This window comes from Saccopteryx bilineata, chromosome 4 (assembly GCF_036850765.1).
Source record: "Saccopteryx bilineata isolate mSacBil1 chromosome 4, mSacBil1_pri_phased_curated, whole genome shotgun sequence".
In the NCBI taxonomy this organism is placed as follows: domain Eukaryota; kingdom Metazoa; phylum Chordata; class Mammalia; order Chiroptera; family Emballonuridae; genus Saccopteryx; species Saccopteryx bilineata.
Genome location: NC_089493.1, coordinates 54,362,758 through 54,381,968, shown reverse-complemented (window position 1 = coordinate 54,381,968; position 19,211 = coordinate 54,362,758). Strand labels below are relative to the sequence as shown.

General features: G+C 48.4%; 1 protein-coding gene across 3 annotated transcripts in view; it reads right to left on the bottom strand.

Moving 5' to 3' along the window:
- Positions 1 to 1,875: 1,875 nt before the first annotated feature.
- The window catches only part of PARP16 (poly(ADP-ribose) polymerase family member 16), a 38,625-nt gene continuing 21,289 nt past the window's right edge, over positions 1,876 to 19,211 (bottom strand). The window contains exons 5-7 of one of the 3 annotated variants that reach the window (XM_066273566.1): positions 17,398 to 17,569; positions 15,864 to 16,005; positions 1,876 to 14,536 (exon numbers count right to left, since the gene is read on the bottom strand). In XM_066273566.1, the coding sequence (XP_066129663.1) occupies positions 14,398 to 14,536; positions 15,864 to 16,005; positions 17,398 to 17,569 (453 nt within the window). In that variant the 3' untranslated portion in view covers positions 1,876 to 14,397. The remainder of the gene's footprint in view (positions 14,537 to 15,863; positions 16,006 to 17,397; positions 17,570 to 19,211) is intronic. The other 2 variants (XM_066273564.1, XM_066273565.1) reach the window with 2 other exon arrangements.

Sequence of the window (19,211 nt, the reverse complement as noted above, 5' to 3'; positions counted from 1 at the left end):
TCCCACCGGTAGTGTAGAATAGTTATAATTGTTCATATGCTTGCCCACACTTGGTATGGTCACACTTCTAATATTAGCTTTTCTAGTGGGTATGTAGTGGTATCTCATTGTGTTTTACTTTAAATTTCTCTGATAACCAAAGGAGTATTTTTCATTGCTTATTTGCACATCTCCTTTAAAGAAGTGTCTGTTCAAACTTTTTGCTCAGTTTTTAAAAATTTGTGGTTTTTTGTCTTATTGAGCTGCATATATTTTTAAAATATATATATATATATAATTTTTTTTTTGTATTTTTCTGAAGCTGGAAACGGGGAGGCAGTCAGACAGACTCCCGCATGCGTCCGACCGGGATCCACCTGGCACGCCCACCAGGGGGCGATGCTCCACCCACCAGGGGGTGATGTTCTGCCCATCCGGGGAGTCGCTCTGTTGTCACTCTGTTGCGACCAGAGCTACTCTAGCCTGAGGCAGAGGCCACAGAGCCATCCCCAGCGCCCGGGCCATCTTTGCTCCAATGGAGCCTCGGCTGCAGGAGGGGAAGAGACAGAGAGGAAGGAGAGGGGGAGGAGTGGAGAAGCAGATGGGTGCTTCTCCTGTGTGCCCTGGCTGGGAGTCGAACCCGGGACTTCCGCACGCCAGGCCGACGCTCTACCACTGAGCCAACCGGCCAGGGCTATATTTTTAAAATATATTCTTGATACAAATCTTTTATTCTTTATATATTCTGAGTTCTTTATATTTTATATATTTTGTTCTTTATATATTCTTTTTTTAAAGGTTTTTAAAAAATATATTCTAGATACAACTCCTTTGTTGGATATATGTTTGTAAATAGTTCCACTGGTAACTGTCTTCTTACTTTCCTAACGGTATCTTAGAAAGCAAAAGTTTTAAATTTAATGAAATCTAGTTTATCAACTTTTTCTTTTATTATTAGCACTTTTTGGGTCATATCTAAGAACTCTTTGTCCAACTAAAGGATATAAAGACTTTCTCCCAGAAGTTTTATAGTTTTTGCTCTTACATTTAGGTTTGTGATTCATTTTGAATTAATTTTTGTGTGTATGATATAAGATAAGGGCAGATGTTCCATTTTTTTTCCACACAGATATCCAGTTGCTCCAGTGCCATGTGGTGAAAAGCTTATGTTTTCTCCACAGATGCCTTGGCACTTTTGTCAATAATCAATTGGCACCCTGGCTGGGTAGCTTAGTTGGTCAGAGCGTCATCTTAATGCACCAAGGTTGAAGGTCTGATCCTTAATCAGGGCACATACAAGAATCAAGCAATGAATGCATAAATAAGTGAAACAACAAACTGACATTTCTCTCTTTCTCTCTCTCTCTCTCTCTCTCTCTCTCTCTCTCTCTCTCTCTCTTTTCCTCTCTAAAATCAATTTTAAAAAATTTAAAGTGGCCCTGGCCGGTTGGCTCAGTGGTAGAGCGTCGGCCTGGCGTGCAGAAGTCCTGGGTTCTATTCCCAGCCAGGGCACACAGGAGATGCATCCATCTGCTTCTCCACCCCTCCCCCTCTCTTTCCTCTCTGTCTCTCTCTTCCCCTCCCGCAGCCAAGGCTCCATTGGAGCAAAGTTGGCCTGGGCGCTAAGGATGGCTCTGTGGCCGCTGCCTCAGGTGCTAGAATGGCTCTGGTTGCAGCAGAGCGACGCCCTGGATGGCCAGAGCATTGCCCCCTGGTGGGCGTGCCGGGTGGATCCTAGTTGGGCACATGCGAGAGTCTGTCTGACTGCCTCCCCGTTTCCAGCTTCAGAAAAATACAAAAAAAAATGTATTGCTAATTATTTCAGATTATTGATAGTATTGTTAATTGTACTGTTTTTGTAATGCCAATTTCCAAACATCCATTGTTCATATACAATTGATTTTCATATATGGTTGATCCTTGAATAACACAGGTATTAGGGGCACTGTCCTCAGCCCCACCCAAGCATTGGGAAATCAGCAATTTAACTTGGTCCTGTGCATTAGAGAATTCCCAACCATGGATTGGACAAAACTACAGTTGACCTGGAATAACACATATATGTAGATAGATAAGCCCTTTCTTCTGTAAATGTTAGGTAGAATTCAGCAGGCATTCCAGGCCTGGAGTTTTCATTATAGGGAGATCGTTAACTATAAGTTCAATTTTTTTAGTGAATATAGGGCTATTCAGGCTATTTCTTCTTGAATGTGTATCACACTTTTCCTTAAAGCCCTCAGAGTCTTCTCTGCGCCACCACCTGGGCAGGCACCCTGTCATTGTTTTGTTTGCTTACTATCAGCTCCCTAAGAGAAGGGATCTTATCTGTCATGTTCACTATTATATCCCCTGCACCCAACATACAACCTGGCACAAACAAGGTGTTCAATTACTTTTTTTTTTATATAGAGACAGAGAGAGAGTCAGAGAGAGGGATAGACAGACAGGAACAGAGAGAGATGAGAAGTTTCAATCATTAGTTTTTCATTGCGACACCTTAGTTGTTCATTGATTGCTTTCTCATATGTGCCTTGACTGGGGGGCTACAGCAGACCAAGTAACCCCTTGCTCAAGCCAGCGACCTTGGGTCCAAGCTGGTGATCTTTGCTCAAACCAGATGAGCCCGCGCTCAAGCTGGCGATCTTGGGGTCTCAAACCTGCATCCTCCGCATCCCAGTCCGACGCTCTATCCACTGTGCCACCGCCTGGTCAGGCCAATTACTTTTTTTTTTTAATTTACTTATTGATTTGAGAGAGGGAGGGGGGGGGGAGAGGGAGAGAAACATCAACTTCTTGTTACACTCATTTATACATTCATTGGTTGCTTCTTGTATGTGCCCTAATAGGGGATTGAACCCGCAACCTTGGCACATTGGGACAATGTTCCAACCAATTGTGCTAGCCAGCCAGGGCCAATTACTTTTTTTTTGAGTAAGTAGACTAAATTAGTGGTTTGGCCTATTGATCAGTCAGGCTTCACATGAGGAAGTCAGTGAGTCAGTCTGAGGTTTTGGGGCAGCCTGGAGTAGATCAGGCACACACTGAGTGGTCTGCTTGCTCTGTGAGGTGATTCTGTATAATGAATGAACTGCCTGTGGAGTCAGCACAGGATTCTGGGGAACACAAGGAAGTGAAAGGCTAAGGCCCACCACCAAGAAGCTTCTGGCCCCCCTATCTACTTAGAGCTCCCTGCTCCCATTGCCCAACCACGAGGTGAAGAGGGGGTGGCACCGGGTGGATGGAGGGAGACTACAGAGCTGGCCCAACCTGGCGGCTACTCCCTCACAACTCTGCCTCAGGGTTTTCAAACCCCATAAAAGTCTCACCTGGTGACTGCAGTGCTCAGGAAGAGCTTGTGCAGGAGGCACAGAGAGGGCTTTGTGGCTTTTCCCCCATCCCACCTCCCAGCTTCCCCTGACGTACACACTCTGTTCATGGAAACTCTCCCACTGGCCCTGGCTGCCCGGCCCCAGGAGACAGGCTGTGTGTGGTACAGGTTGCCACTGCTTGCTCTGCATGGAGGCAGGACATAGGCCTGTGCCTCCAGGGCCATTCCTTGCAATGGAACCCATCCTAGGTTCCCCTCTCCGGAAGCCAGAGGAGGCTAGGTCTCTGGTTGAGGAAGAGGCCTTGCATGGGAGCTGGCAACTTCAAAGTTAATCCCACGCTTCCCCAGCAACACTCTTAGCTATGGGTCGTGCATGTGGCTGGAGTCCCATCATAGATGAGTATATGTAGGAGGGTGTTAGAGTCACTCATGTAGGAAGCAGCTGTTTGCAATAACTAGACAGCGGCACCCAGGCTGCCGGCAATCACTGAGCCTCCGTCCTGCTTACTGACAAACTCCATGACCAGGAGGCCCTGCTTGGTGACATCATCTTCCTTGCACAGTGCTGAGGGAAATGAGCTCAAGGAGGCCATCGGAGGCGGCCTGTTTACTTACAGAGACCCTGGCCGTCAGCAGCTCTTTGACCAGACATTCCCTGTCCTAGCCAGCATGAAGCAGAAATTTCCTTAAACACATTATTTTGGCCTCAACCCTAGCTTTGAATTTTTTTTTCAAGAGGAAAATTCCCAGTTCTGGCCCTAAACAAAACAGCCTAGAGATGGTGGGGGGAGATCACAGTGACCCTCGAAAGGGCCTTTTGCAGTTTAAATTGCTCCTACCTTCCCAGTAATCCCTGGAGCTGGGAGATTATCAAACCAATTCTTGGTCACCCACGTGTGTGGGGGAGGGGCCAGAGGGAGAGCCAGCAGGACCCCAAGGTTGACCCTCTCCTGTCTGGCTTAGGACCCCAGCCCCTCCGAGCGCATACTCAGAGCATTTCCCAACTAGACAACCCTGGCTAGGCCCTAGACCCCTCCCTCAGTCCCTCCAGGTCAGAGATATTTCAGGAGAGCCCAAGAGCCACCAGTTTGCACAGACTCCAGAGGATTCCCAAGATGGTCACCCCCACGAGCCCTGACTGAGAAGTGCTGTCACCTCCCCTTACTGACTCTTTGTGTTGTTCCTGCTGGCACTCAGCCATTCCATAGGCCTTGAGGGCATAGGGGGCATAGAGGCCTCCTCAGTCTCCCTGATGCTCCAGGATCCTAAGACCATCTAGCGAAGAGCAGAGCAATGCCCTCCCAGGAGGATCAGTCATGGGAGACAGGTGCCCTCTGGCTCGCTGGGTCTGCTCACTATTAGGGCTGGTCAGGCAGGCTCAGGCACGTTGGGAAGCCTGAGGCCTTACCTGACCCAGCTTAGCTCTGCGGCCTGATCCTACTTAGCTCAGCATTCTGCAGCTCCAGGGAGGGGTTCTGGGGCAGAATCAGGTCAGAGGAGGGCATTGAACCCATGTTCCACATGCCTTACACGAGCCTGAGCAAAGCCAAGGGTCCCATCCAAAAGTGGAGCGGAGCTCACACCCAAATCTGAGTTAAAAGACACAGAAAAAAGGGTCAGATTTTCTCACCTAACTTTCCACCCCCAACAACCAACACAAGGCCAGAACACCCTAAACATGTGGTTCCAATGACTTCAATTAGCCAGCATGTCTGTTGAACTCAGAATTTGTAAGGTATGCAAGTTGGAAAGACCCTAGCTAAAGACAGAAACTAATACTTATTGAACATCTGCGAACCTGGCATGATGCTCAACACTTTACACACGTGACCTTATTTAATCCTCACAGCCCTGAGGGAGATGAAGTAACACTAAAGGAGACACAGCTCATATATGGCAGACCTGGGATTCTACAATTAGGCATTCCCCAACTTGACTTCTAGAAGGTAATTAACTCACGAAATCAATCAGACTCCTTCTGTAAACCAAGCAAAACCTAGAAGTTAAAGACATGGTAATTCAGCCCTTTCATTCTACCAATGAGGAAACTGAGGCCAGATCACAGAGCGGAACACAGAACAGTTGCTCGGGCTCAGCTCAGGGCCCCTCCCGCCAGCTCAGGCTGTCTTCTAGTCCTAAATCAACCCAGGCGAAGGAGGGGCGGGAGAAAAGCTGCGGACTCTGCTGTCTAGAAGACAAGCCAGACAAAGATGAACAGAGAAGCACATAGGCACAGACAGGCATTCACACGGGCAGACACGGAGACATGGGTACACAGGCCACAAGACACACCAGCCGCTTCCAGCCATGTACTGCATTGCTCACATCTCTCTACAGCAGGGGTCCCCAAACTTTTTACACAGGGGGCCCATTCACCGTCCCTCGGACCGTTGGAGGGCCGAACTATAAAAAAAAACTATGAACAAATCCCTATGCACACTGCACATATCTTATTTTAAAGTAAAAAAACAAAACGGGAACAAATACAATATTTAAAATGAACAAGTAAATTTAAATCAACAAACTGACCAGTATTTCAATGGGAACTATGCTCCTCTCACTGACCACCAATGAAAGAGGTGCCCCTTCCGGAAGTGCAGTGGGGGCCGGATAAATGGCCTCAGGGGGCCGCATGTGGCCTGCGGGCTGTGGTTTGGGGACGCTTGCTCTATAGGATGCACGTTCCTTTCCTGATTGCAAGTGCCTTGAGGAAATAGGCAAAAAGGCCCTGCCCCTGGGCCCATCCTTTAGGTGGCCACACTCTAGCTCTACTCTGGCCACTCTCCACCCTAGACAGTGAACAGTCCCTGGGACAAAGGGAATGGGCCCACTAGGAGCCGAGGCCCTCCTCTGGAATTACAAATCAGGTACATGCGACTCCATTACTTCCTACTTGGAGTCATTGGGGCAGATTTTGCCGATGATGTGGATACCCCTAGACCTAAAGGATAACCAAGAGGCAGCTGTATGTGGAGTGCATGCATGTAGTGTGGACACATGTGAGGAGTAACACATGTATGCAAGGCCCCTCAAGATACGGAGCAGAGCCAGAAAGGGGAAAAAAGAGGCTAGGGCCACTCACACTCACTCTGTGTTGCTGAGTTCCAGCACAGAACTTGGAGGAGCTGAAAATTCAAAATCAAACCCAAGCCCTGGCCTGGTACCTCAGTTGGTTAGAGCATCGTCTGTACACACCAAGGTTGTGGGTTTGATCCCCAGTCAGGGCACATAAAAGAATCAAGCAATGAATGCATAAATAAGTGAAAAACAAATCAGTGTTTCTCCCTCTTCCCCTCACCGTCTCTCTCTCCCTCTTCCTCCCTCCCTCCCTCCCTGTCTAAAAAATCAATATAAAAAAAGAAATCAAACTCAGCCTTTTGGGTCATTAGGATTGAGTAGTTTCCTTAGCGGTTTGTTGTTTTGACTTAATAACACTTAAATATTTAGACATAAGAATATAAGCCTTCATTTGTACTCTTGTCCTGGATCTTGCAAATGTTAGAGCTGCCCTGAGCACCTCCCTAAATTTCCACTGTGGGCCCAGTGTGGGGTCACTCACAGAGTGAGCACTTTAAAGATGTCTGTTAGTAAATGAGCAAGTCAGTTTAGCAAGTCACTTTATGAATGAATTGATGAATGAGTGGATGAATGCTTCTGCACAAACGTAAACAGACAGGCACACATGCTTTCAGGGACTCAACAAAATATTATTGATGATTATATGCCCACGGTCCGAGACACACAGGCCTAAACCTACAGCTAGAAAAACAAGTATATGTTTATACCAAAATGAGCTAAAAGAGCACATGGATACTCCCATGACACAGGCAGGCAGGTGTATCCCCACTCATCCATGTATAGACATAGAGACCCACACTTGCCCTTGAAGATACCCACATACCTGAGCTTACACAGCTGTGGATACAAACATATGCAGGCAAACACTAAGTACACACTTTCCCACGGAGGAACCCAGCTCTAATCAGAAATGCAGCCGCCTACGCATACAATCCACACTGATACACAGAGACAAAGCTGGAGGCCCAACAAAGGCTGGGACAGAGACACCTGTCCACAGAGACCCCCTGGGCTGCCCTGGGCTCCCACACTGTCTGTCTTCCCCCCTCCTCCACCCTGGCTGTCTGTGGCCAGAGGGCCTCCTAGAGGGAATTCCTTCTGCAGACTGGCTGAGAAAAGCTGTTCTCCCGCCTCCCCCGCAGTCCCAGGCCAGAGTCCTAGGGCAGAGAAGCAGATGGTGTGTGTGCTGGGGGAACTGCCCCTCCCCAAGCTCCCTGCTCGCCGTCCTGTCCACCTCCCATGGCCTGGCCAAGCCCAGACTGGGCGCTCGTCTCTGCACAGTGTAGAACCCCACTCAGGTCCTGCGGCCCCAGCTCGACTCCTGACAGGATGATTTAGGAGGAGCTGGTGAACAGCGCTTTTCCAGAAGCCTTGCTTCCTCAGGAAACGGCTCGGCCTCAAGCCTGATCTCCAAAACAGGCGTAGGATGAAAACACCTCTGCTCCTCTGTGAAAACATGGGCCACCCCTCTCACTCAGAGCCCCTAACGTCATTCTAGCCACAACACCCACAGCATCCCAAGGCAGCAGACAGTAGTGGAAGGCCTGGGGTCCGTTCCTGCTTCTGCTGCTGACCTGGGGCACCCATGTCTATGAAATGAGCCATTTGGGTACGATCCCTTCAGCTCTAGCTAGAGTGTTGTAGGAATCTCCAGTTCCCCAGACAGTCCCTGGGCCAGGGTGAAGGGGCTTGGCCCCCCAGGGACAGTGTCCTAGTGTGGGCCTCCTCTTAAGTCACAGAGTCGTTATTACAGAGCTTGTGTCGGGAGCGGCTTGAAGCTGAGAGGCCTGGCACTGGGGCAGAATGGGGACTCAGGGGAAGGAATGTCCTCTGCAGTCTGCAGACAGACAACGACCACTCCTCTCCCTTCCACCCACTCCCCGTGTCCCCCAGGCCTCTGCTGGAGGTGGACACAGGGCTGCAGCCCCACCCAGCTGGGTGGGGCGACAGGAATGCTGCTCGTCACAGCTGGCTGGACAGGGGAGACTGTTTATTCTCTGATGTCGGGAACATCCCAGACAATCAGGGGGATTTGGCTGCTAGCAGCTCCTGGAAGTAAGGTCTCGAAGAAGTCAACTTAATCAGAGCAGGCTGATACCCGTGCTCTGAGCAGGCAGCAGGGGTGCGGGGAGGACCGCCTCTCCCCGCCCCACATTCAGTGCCATGTGTGCCTCTGAGCTCATCTGCTGGGTCTGCATGTGACAGGGCAACAAAGGTAACTGGAACTGAGCCCAGATCTCTTAACAGTGTGGGCCTCAGAGGAGACTTCTGATGGCCCCACTTCCAGCATCCTACATGCCCCCTGTTTTGGGACATGGCAGAGCTAACAGCCTTAGCCTGGGAAGGGGGCTTCTTCTGCATGTCCGAGTATTGAGAGTTTGACTCCAGTGGCCCCAGCCTTCCTGTTCTCCCCCTGCCCCCTTGCAAGGTGAAAGCTCCTCTCAGCCTTGAATCTCCAATAGTTTCTTTCTCTCTCACCCCCCTCCTAACTCATTACTAAAACCTGTTCTTAGGAAAGGCTATCCTCAGTCATTGACACATGTGTCTAAGCATGAAATCAATAGCCTAACCTCTCTCAGGATCATTTGCATTTCAAGTCTGAGCCTGTTCAGTGAAACAAAGGCTTGGTCCTGCCCAACTCCACTACTCCCAAAGGTACTTCTGGTGACTCAAAGCAAGTGGGACTCCCTGAATCAAGCAACAGGCGCCTACAACCTTCCTGAAATCTTCACCCACCCACACCACCTTGCTGACGCATTTTCTCAAGTCTATTCAATTCCTTTGCTGATGTTCAATCCTTACCTTCTACTAAGGCAGGGACGTTTTTGCATCCTTTCAAAAACTTTTATTCACCCAACAAACTTTTCTTGAGTATCTACCATATCTTAGATATTTGGTTAGACAGAGACAACCTGGTCACTGCCCTTCAGCCACTTGCAGTCGAATTTTAATGCAGGAAATGTCCCCAAGCAAAGCCTAGCCCACTAGTTAGTACAATGTAGTATTCAATAAATGCCAGCCCTGGCCGGTTGGCTCAGTGGTAGAGCAGCAGCCTGGCATGCAGAAGTCCCGGGTTTGATTCCAGGCCAGAGCACACAGGAGAAGCGCCCATCTGCTTCTCCACCCCTCCCCCTCTCCTTCCTCTCTGTCTCTCTCTTCCTCTCCTGCAGCCAAGGCTCCGGAGCAAAGTTGGCCCGGGCGCTAAGGATGGCTCTGTGGCCTCTGCCTCAGGCACTAGAATGGCTGTTTGCGGCAGAGCAACGCCCTAGATGGGCAGAGCATCGCCCCCTGGTGGGCATGCCGGGTGGATCCCGGTCAGGCACATGCGGGAGTCTGTCTGACTGCCTCCCTGTTTCCAACCTCAGAAAAATTAAAATAAACAAATAAATAAATAAATAAATGCTGCACAATATGGACACTGCAGTAGAACACCGGAAATTTTCTAACAACCCTTTCCAGGTGGACAAAAGTGCCAGAAGTGAGTGGTTGATAGAAATGATCTTGACTCAGAATGTCGTGAGTTGTTTGGGATGTTCCTAACATCAGGTTAGAGAGGCATGCAAAGGAGAGGGGCTTATTCTAACCAGATCAGGGCAAGGGGCAGCCCGGGACACTGTCTCCATGGTGCAGAGCTCCAGACAGTTCGGAAACAAACAGAAACCCATCCAGAGAAAAAAGAATGACAAAAGCAAAAACAAACAAAGGCCAAGAGATGGAAAACTCAGGAGGTGGGGCAGGGTGGAGATGAGGGAAGAAGGGAGACGGGTGGGGGCTGTAGAGGGGACATAGGGAGGGGCATGGTCCTGGGATTTTGTCTATGTGAGGAACTGAATCCAGTCCTACACCCCCCACCCAAGAATCACCATGGCAACAGGGAGGGTGAGTGCTGCTGATTCCAAGCCAACACAAACCTCCTGGGTTTAGCAGCAGGAATGGGCTCAGATGCATGGGGCCATGTTCTAAAGAAAAATATCCGAATTGGGCTCTATAAATCACAAACTCCCCATCCACTTGTGGTGAGTAGGCAATCAGTGTTTAATGAAATGAATTAATAAGAAACAACAGTGAACCACATCCCTACTCCATGTCTCTCTCACATACACACGGACACTTATCCAAAAGCCCACAGTTTCCACCCCTTCCCTTTGTGGCAGAAAGTGACAGCTCTTAGGATTCTTAGCATTTCCCAGAAACAGGTACCTCACCTGTGGGAGATTCACTTGCCACCCTTCCCAAAGCTGTCCTCCCTGGCAGTGACTTTAGTCTGATGGGGTTGTTTACACAAGACCAAGGCAGCTGGAGCTCCAATGTGAGGTGGTTCCAACTGAATGGCCATCTGGTCTCTGCCATCAGCTGCCTGGTGAAGCTCTTGGCCCAGTGGGGGCTTGTCAGCAAGGACAATGCTTTTTCCTCCTCCATGAAAAGTGTCTGCAGCATGAGCCTTCTGGACTCCTAATACCCAAATGTGCCTTTTCCTGGAGCTGGGTGGCCTGTGGGATCCACCTTGATATACAGTCAACGCTAAACAGAACTGGGTTTGTCTCCTTCCTATCTCTCCATTCCCAGGTATCCAGAGATCTCATACTATCCCCCATTATCCTAAGTTTAGGGCTGACTCATCCATTAGGCATTGTAGGCACAGTGCCTAAGACTCACATTATGAAAATGTCTTAATTTCTTTCACAATCAAAAGGGTGGGAAAATGAACTTCTAAGTGGAAGAGAACATTTTGGTAGCAACATATTCATCTTTCTATCTATGTAGTCATAAAATATAATGTGGCCCTGGCCGGTTGGCTCAGCAGTAGAGCATCGGCCTGGCGTGCTGGAGTCCCGGGTTCGATTCCCGGCCAGGGCACACAGGAAAAGCGCCCATCTGCTTCTCCACCTTTCCCCCTCTCCTTCTTCTCTATCTCTCCCTTCTGCTCCTGCAGCCAAGGCTCCATTGGAACAAAAGTTGGCCTGGGCACTGAGGATGGTTCTATGGCCTCTGCCTCAGGCGCTAGAATGGCTCTGGCCACAACGGAGCAACGCCGCAGAGGGGCCATTCATCACCCTCTGGTGGGCATGCCAGGTAGGATTCCGGTCAGGTGCATGTGGGAGTCTGACTACCTCCCCCCTTCTAACTTCGGAAAGATACAAAAAGAAATTATATATATATATAATATATATATTATAAAAAATTATGTATATATAATATATATATAAAATGTTAAGGTTTTGTTTGCTTGTTTTTGAGGAAGGGACCCATGAAGGCAAACATTCTCGGGACCCATGAAGGCAAACATTCTCAGGACCCATGAAAGTCATCTGTGGTCCTGCTCTAGTCTTCTTTCCTGCCCACTCCAATCTTCTAGATTCCAGGGATTTCCTTCCCCACATCAAAGTGTACCCACCAATTGCCCTCACCACTCTAGGAGCTCCTGGAGGGGAAGACCATTCTTCACTCACCCTCACATCCCCACAAGCTCAGGGCCAGTTTCATAGTCACATCAGATACTACATTGCCTCTTTTTTGTTTTTTGGGGTGGTGGTGGGGTAACCTTAGGCACAAAGTACTAGGTTTAAATAAACATTGCCTGAGAATCCCTGGAAACCTACACAACATGTCACATTTGTGTGGCAGGACTCTGTCCCCGTCCCCTACACTGAACTCCTGCCAAGTTCACCAGCAATCCCCCACTCAGTAAATCCAATAGATACTTCTCAGGTCTAATCTTGACTATGCAGCAGTATTCGACACTACTCATCAAGCCCTCCTTTTGGCTTCTACCACACTGTGGTCTTGGTTTCCTCCCATTTCCCTGGATATTCCTGCTGTCTCTTTGCATATTCATCTCCTCTGCTGGGCCATTAAAAATAAATAATGATGATGATAGTGGTGATGATAATGAAGAAAATACTACTACTACTACTACTAATAGCAGCTTAAACATACCAGCTTTTTACTCTGTGCTGGGCACTATTATAATACTAAGTGTCAGTTCTTTCAATCCTAAAAATAATCCTAAATCCATTTTCCAACCACCAGCCAGAGTGACTTTCTCAAAACCAAATCTGATCTTTCACTTAAAAGCTCTGCTTAGAACCTTCTAATGGCTTCTCCAGCTCACAACTTGTAAGCTCTTTTATGATCTGGCCCCTGCCCATCTCACCAGCCCCGTTTCTCACCACAGCCTCTTCCTACGATCCTCCTGCTTTTAGCTTCTCCATTGAGAACTCTACGTCTTAGTATATGCTGTTCCTACTGCCTGAAATACTCTTCCTCCACCTCTTAGCCTAACACTGATGGCTCTTTCAGGTTTCAGTTGAACATCGCCTTTTCTGGGACCTGGGGGGTGAGGGTGCGGAGGCTGCAGAGCATGGTGGTTATGAGACCAACACTGAAACCTATCTGCCAAGTCCAACCCCAGCTCTGCTACTTCCTAGCTAAATAACCTTGGGCAAACTATTTAAACTCTCTGGGACTACAATTTTTTAATCTGTTGTGAGGATTAAAGACAACAGAAGGCACATTGCAGGGCCACACGAGTCACTTCCACACTTCCAAGCCACGTTAAGACATTTTGCCAAGTATTTTCCAAAAATCCTTTATAACAATGCCATATAATGTCAACCCCAGTGCTGAGAATGACCCACCTTGCCAGACTATCAGCTCAATGAGGACAGGGACTTTTTTGATCTTGGTCCTTCCCTATCTCTAGTGCCTGGCCCAGAGTAGGTGCTCATATCTGGGATAGCAATGACTAGAAATCTGACACCTACCAGATATCCTGATATATGCTTTCCAGCAAACAGCCACCTCAAACAAGGAAGGAAAAAGAGGGTAAGATTTTTAGCAAAGGGCATCATGGCGGACTTAGGCTGGGCTGAAAGCAATCATAAAGGTGAGCTGGTTATTAGGAAAATACCTTTATTATTTTTGAAATATCCCAATAGTTAATGTAAAAACCACAATAGTGGCTTTTTCACAACTTCACAAATTATAGAAAAATGACCTTCCTCCTTCATTACAGAAATCTCCCATTCTCCCTCCCTCTCCTCCTTCCCCTCCCAAATAACACAGGGCTCCATTACGGCTGCAAGAGGACAGGAAGGAGGGGCAAAGAATACAGCAAGCGGAACCGAGGCTCTCTGGGCAGCCCAGGCTGAGCCCCAAGGACCGGTGACCCCTCTGAGGGAGACTCAGTCCACGCACATCTGACGCACAGGCCAGTCTTGAAAGCCGGCGGTGACAGAGGGCCTACAGCGTGGCACTTGTGGCTGGCAGGTCACAATCAAGGCAGCTTCGTGAGAACAAGATCAGGAGGCGGGCCTGCAGCTATAATCAGCAGTTGGTAATTTTTAGAAAAAGACGACTTGAGTTGCTCACTGTTGGGTTTGTATTTTCTGTTCCGATCTCTGACTCCTTCCTTTCTCATCCATGGTCAGGAATGGGGGTCACAGCTGTAGCAGAACGCTGTTTGTTGATTTGAGAAAACTGAAAATGTTTTGTACTCACAAAGGCGGATGGAATTCAAAAACCGATCCCACCGATTTTTATGAGAAACATGACTGTTCCTCTTGAGTGTTTCAAGTCAAAACAAGGCAACCGCCTAATGATTTATCGTTCCCACTACACATTTTCCGCCTTCCAGAAGGCATTAGAGAAAGGGCCAACGTCCGCCAGGAACGATTGTAAACATACCACTGACAGCTTGGACACTTTATTTTTAAATGCAGCAGGACTTTTTCCTTTGGCCCTGATGGAAAAGCCAACTCCCTAGGACTGTTCAGCAGGAGTAGACAGAAGGGCTCCCCAAAACCTATCAGTGAAGGACCAGTGGTCCCCGTGGCTGGAGTGTGGCTAGGAGCCCATCAAAGGTGATCTATACATTTATGGCACATGAAAATTGTCCTGTGGTCCCCAGCTGGCCCCCAGGATCAACCTGGCTAGACATGGGGCACGAAGGCACAGAACAAGTTGTCACAAGGCACATGGTGGAGGTGGTCCCCACACCAGGCCCAGAAAGATTATCTTTTTGCGCGATTCCAAAAGTGCTGGAAAGCTGAGGAGTTGATGGCACTCACTACGAGCAGCAGCAGCAGATACAGGGATATCATGACCATAAACCAATGGCTGGAAAACCAGGACAGCTGGCTGGAAGCCCTGCTTAAGGGGGAAAATAAAGTGATGTTGGCAAAACGAGAAAAACATTTTTTTAAAGTGTATGCAACAACTTTTGGCTCAAAGATGAAATGATAAATTTCATCCTGTGAGTGAGCCATGAAATGAGGCTTCGTGCCTTCTCCTTTGCTCGAGAAAGCTGAGGCTGTTTGCCCTGGCACTGACAGGGCTTTACCAGAACATGTCCTAAATGGACAAAGACAGCTATGCAATGAGCTCATCCTGATCTTCTCTTTTCTAGCTGCTCCTCTTGAACCTTCTCTAGCCCATCTTTTCTTAAGCAGGACTTTGGTATCTAGAAGAATGACCTCACTCAAAGCGTCCGCCCAGATGGCAGCAGGTGGCAGGTTGTTGAGCAAAAGTCTTTTGACTTTTAGACACGTACAGCTATCAGTCTGTGCCGGGGAAATCCTCTTTGGCCTGCTGGGAGATGAACTAAACCGTCCCAGTGTGCACTAAAGAGACACTCCAGGGAGAAGTGGGGAGGAATGAAATTTGCAAGTACAAAAAGCAAGATAATTTTAAACCAAAAGATAATGTCCCCAGACTCAGGAATTCTATACAAATATCCCACATTTGAGGGAAGGGGGAATTTTTACTGGTTTATGAAGTCCCGAAGCATGGAACCCACTAGTGTGTATAAGCAGGAGTGGGGAGTGTTTAAAGTGTCCCCCTTTCCTGTCTTACCTGTTCACCTACTGCTCATCCCCATGAGAAGCTAGATCCCAACAATGCGACAAGATCTCCAAGTGACCCTGACGCTGGAGAAGCCCGCACACCCTCCCACCACCACACTGCTGAGATGGGAGGAGGCGGCCACCGTGGCTCTGAGAAGCCGAAAGGCCTCATCTGCTGTTGGGTTCAACACCTTCACGTCAAAGATGAAGGTAAAGCATCTCAGGTCCAGAGAGGAGAAGACGGTGGTTCAGCAGCCACCATGGAAAGTGACCGAGCTGGGTGACACAAGATCCCAGCCAGTCAACACCCTGCCTCTTCAGCTTAATCTAAACAGTGGGTTTCAGCCTGCCATCGGGACGGAGCCTAGGTGACTGAGGGGCCTTGAGGTCCGGGGGAGCCAATTTGGCTTCATTCAGCCCCTCACGTTATTTGTGTTTATGACTCTCTTTCTGTCTTCATCACTAGAATCTACAGTCCTCTGAGGGCCAGGACCACATCTTATCCAACCTTATCCACACCCCTCACCATATCTAGCACAGTGCCTTACAGACTTTAGACACAGCTGAGGCCTGCGGCTGGAGGAAAGAGGGTGCTGATGACAGAGGACCTGGCGCTTCTCATGCGGCCTTCTTACCTCTTGGCCTGCTTCTGCGAGTACACCAGCAGGTACCTCACTCGCAGGAGCTGGTTATTGGTGACCACAAAGTACTTGGGAGGGATGTCGCCCCCTTCACTGTGTTTGATTCTCGCTCTCTTGCGATCTATCTCCTTGGAATCTGAATAAGGAGAGTAAAGCACAACTTCACTGGGGGTTGTGGGAAGGGCTACAATAATAAAAGAAGCCGATTATAAATATAAACGGGTCAAGCCTCCTGGTCCCGGGGGTGGAGAGGCCCCAGCAGGCTGAGGAAGGGGCCTATGTGTGTATGTGAAACAGTAAAAACACAGAAGAATTAACAGAGAGACAAACAGGAGAAGGAAGAAAAGGAACAGGAAAATAACAGAGATACAAGGGGGGAAAAAACTTAACTGAATGGGGAAAGCAGAGGAAAGAAGCAGACTGATGTCCAAAACATCACGAGGAACAGGGCCTGATCAGAGACAAGCCTCGTCGCAGGCATTTTAAATTAATCATTCCAGATTCGAGCTTCTTAGAACACATCTCCTCTTTGTACCAAGGCTTGTTTAAACAAACAAACAAAAAAACAGAAACAAAACTTTTCTTTTAATAACATGAAAAGCTTTAGCAATTTTTTTAAAAGGCCAAAGCTGTGTGACAGCAGACACTGCAAGGTTTTGTTTTGATGTTTAATGTCATGGTTTGCAAACTTCCTAGGAATTATAAATGCAAATATCCATGCTGTCTGGTTCAGGAGGGTGGCGTCAGGCCTGGGCCCGCTCCTCAGCGTTCCAGTTGTTTTACATTAGAGGCCAGGAACAGGCAGTTTTCTCAATTTTTCTTTTCTCAGTGGACCCAACAGGCCAGTTCTGGAGATCAGAATGACAGCTCTGTGACTCTTCTGTCTTTGCAGGCAAGACAGCAGGGGGTACCCAGCAAATCATCTAAGGGACATATCCGAGAAGCCAGTCATCTGCTCCCTGGAGGCCTGGGATTTACTGCCCATGGCCTCAGTTGCCTCTCACATCCTCCAGGGGCTCCAACACACATCAGAGAGCAACCTGGAGGGACAGGTCTAAACACGTATCTTTAGCCTCAGTTTGGCAAATGTTTATTGAATGTCAAGTACATACCAGGCTCCATAGTGATACCAGGTGCCCAACACTGAATGAGATCCACTCCTGCCTTCAAGGAGCCCACGCTCTGGCCTCACCCCTCACTTTCAGCTATCATGCTCATTTCCTCCCCAAAGCTTTCTCTGAGCATTTGGACCCACAATTGCTCCTTCCTCTGAGCTGCCCTGTGGATCCCATCAGCCCCCTCACCTGGCACTCTCTCCCAACCACCTTGTAGTAAGTGGTATCTTCCGCACTGTGTTCAGTCCATAAGAAGACTGCTCACTGCGTGAAGGCAGGCCCTGTTCTACATTGCTCTGGATTCAGCCCATCCCTTGGCATGCAACGGGTACTCCACCCAACAGCTGGGCCAACGGCAAGGGCCTGCAAACCCAGAGGCCAGCAGCCCAGGTCTGGGCCAAGTACTCACTCACCTTTCTTTTTGGCTTGGCACTTGACATCTGGATGGTCAATGACCTCACACACAGCCACGCAGCTGAGGATGGGGCCAAGGAGGCTGTGCTCCCACCCGTGACCATGGGGGCTGTAAATGAGGGCCAGGCTCAAGTCACTGGTGAGGTAGGTCCCTTCGCCGAACAAGGATGTCTAGAATGGCAGAGGCCATCAGAAAAGAAGCAGGGCTGAGTAATTATAGAATGGCACAAGCAAGACAACACAGATCTTTCTTCAACGGAGTTGAATAATAAACACAAAATTTTTAAGCCTCCTTTTATCCCAGGAAAAGGCATAATAATATCAAATAATCCTATGACATCATCACAGGGTTATTAATAAACACATTCTTATCTGATGACAGTTTAACTGATGGTGGATATACCCAACTAGCATGACAAACTGGTAGTTCTTGTGGTCAAGGCTGAGTGAGAAAAAAATAAGTATAAGAGTATCAACAGACCTGAGTTTGAATCCTGCCTATATCTCCAACAAGCTGGCAAATTATATAAACTCTCTGCGTCTCAGTTGCGTTTACAAAATGGTGATAGCAGTATCTCCTTTAAAGGTTGTGGGTGAGGATTCAATAGGATAATGTGTACAAAGCATCAATCAGAACACCTGGCACATGACAGGGGGCACTCCATCACAGGATCTCACGGCATAGGGTATGTAGTGATTCCTGCTACATGAATGCATTAGCATGGTCACACTAATGGGCATGCAGAAATAGTCACATCCTTACATATTGGAAGGGGGATCACACTTAAAGGGGGAAGTATCTGAGTCACTACTTATAAAAGAAGTGAATCTCTCAGACCAGAAACTATAACTGAATAAGGAAGGCCTATAGGAGGGACAGGGTAAGTTTTACTCTTTGTATTGGTGTTGACCTAGAAAATGTCCAAAAATCTAGAAGGTAGCTCCCTGATGGTAAATGCTAACTTGGTACCTTCCATGAGAAAGCATATCAGGAGAGAAAAAAGGATCTCAGGTTTAATTCCTCAAGCTGAGCCTACAGAAGGCATAGTGAACACATCCTTTGCTCATGGTAGAAATCAATAATTGGTCCTGGCCAGTTGGCTCAGTGGGTAGAGCATCAGCCCAGCATATAGACATACTGGTTTCAAGTCCTGGTCAAGGCAGACAGGAGAAGTGACCATCTGCTTATCTCCTCCTCCCTCTCCCTGTTCTCTCCCTCTTCCCCACTCACAGCTAGTGGCTCGATTGGTTCGAGAATTGGCCCTGGGCACTGAGGATAGCTCAGTTGATCTGAATGCATCAGCCTTAGGCGCTAAAAATAGCTTGGTTGATTCGAGCATCAACCCTAGACGAGGTTACCAGGTGGATCCCAATCGGGGCACATGTGGGAGTCTGTCTCACTATCTCCCTCCCTTTCACTAGGAAGGAAGGAAGGAAGGAAGGAAGGAAGGAAGGGAGGGAGGGAGGGAGGGAGGGAGGGAGGGAGGGAGGGAGGGAAATCAATAATCAACCATGATGGCTAACATAAAAATATAGATCGTGGTACTCACACTGACTCGGATTTCTTTCCAACACAACATTCCAGGTAGCTGCTACCCAGAATAGCTGCTATTCCAGGGCCACAGCATCAGTACCTCAAAATGATGAGGGAACTCTAACAGCACACTGAACATCCTATGCTTGGGAACTGAGAAATGTTCTAATTGGGGCCATCAGACATCCACAGTTCTAAGCCAGTTAAGTGATGCTTACGGGAAATGAAACAAGCTTTGCTTGGCCTTTGGGAACCCCTTGCTAGGTGAGACAGAGTTCC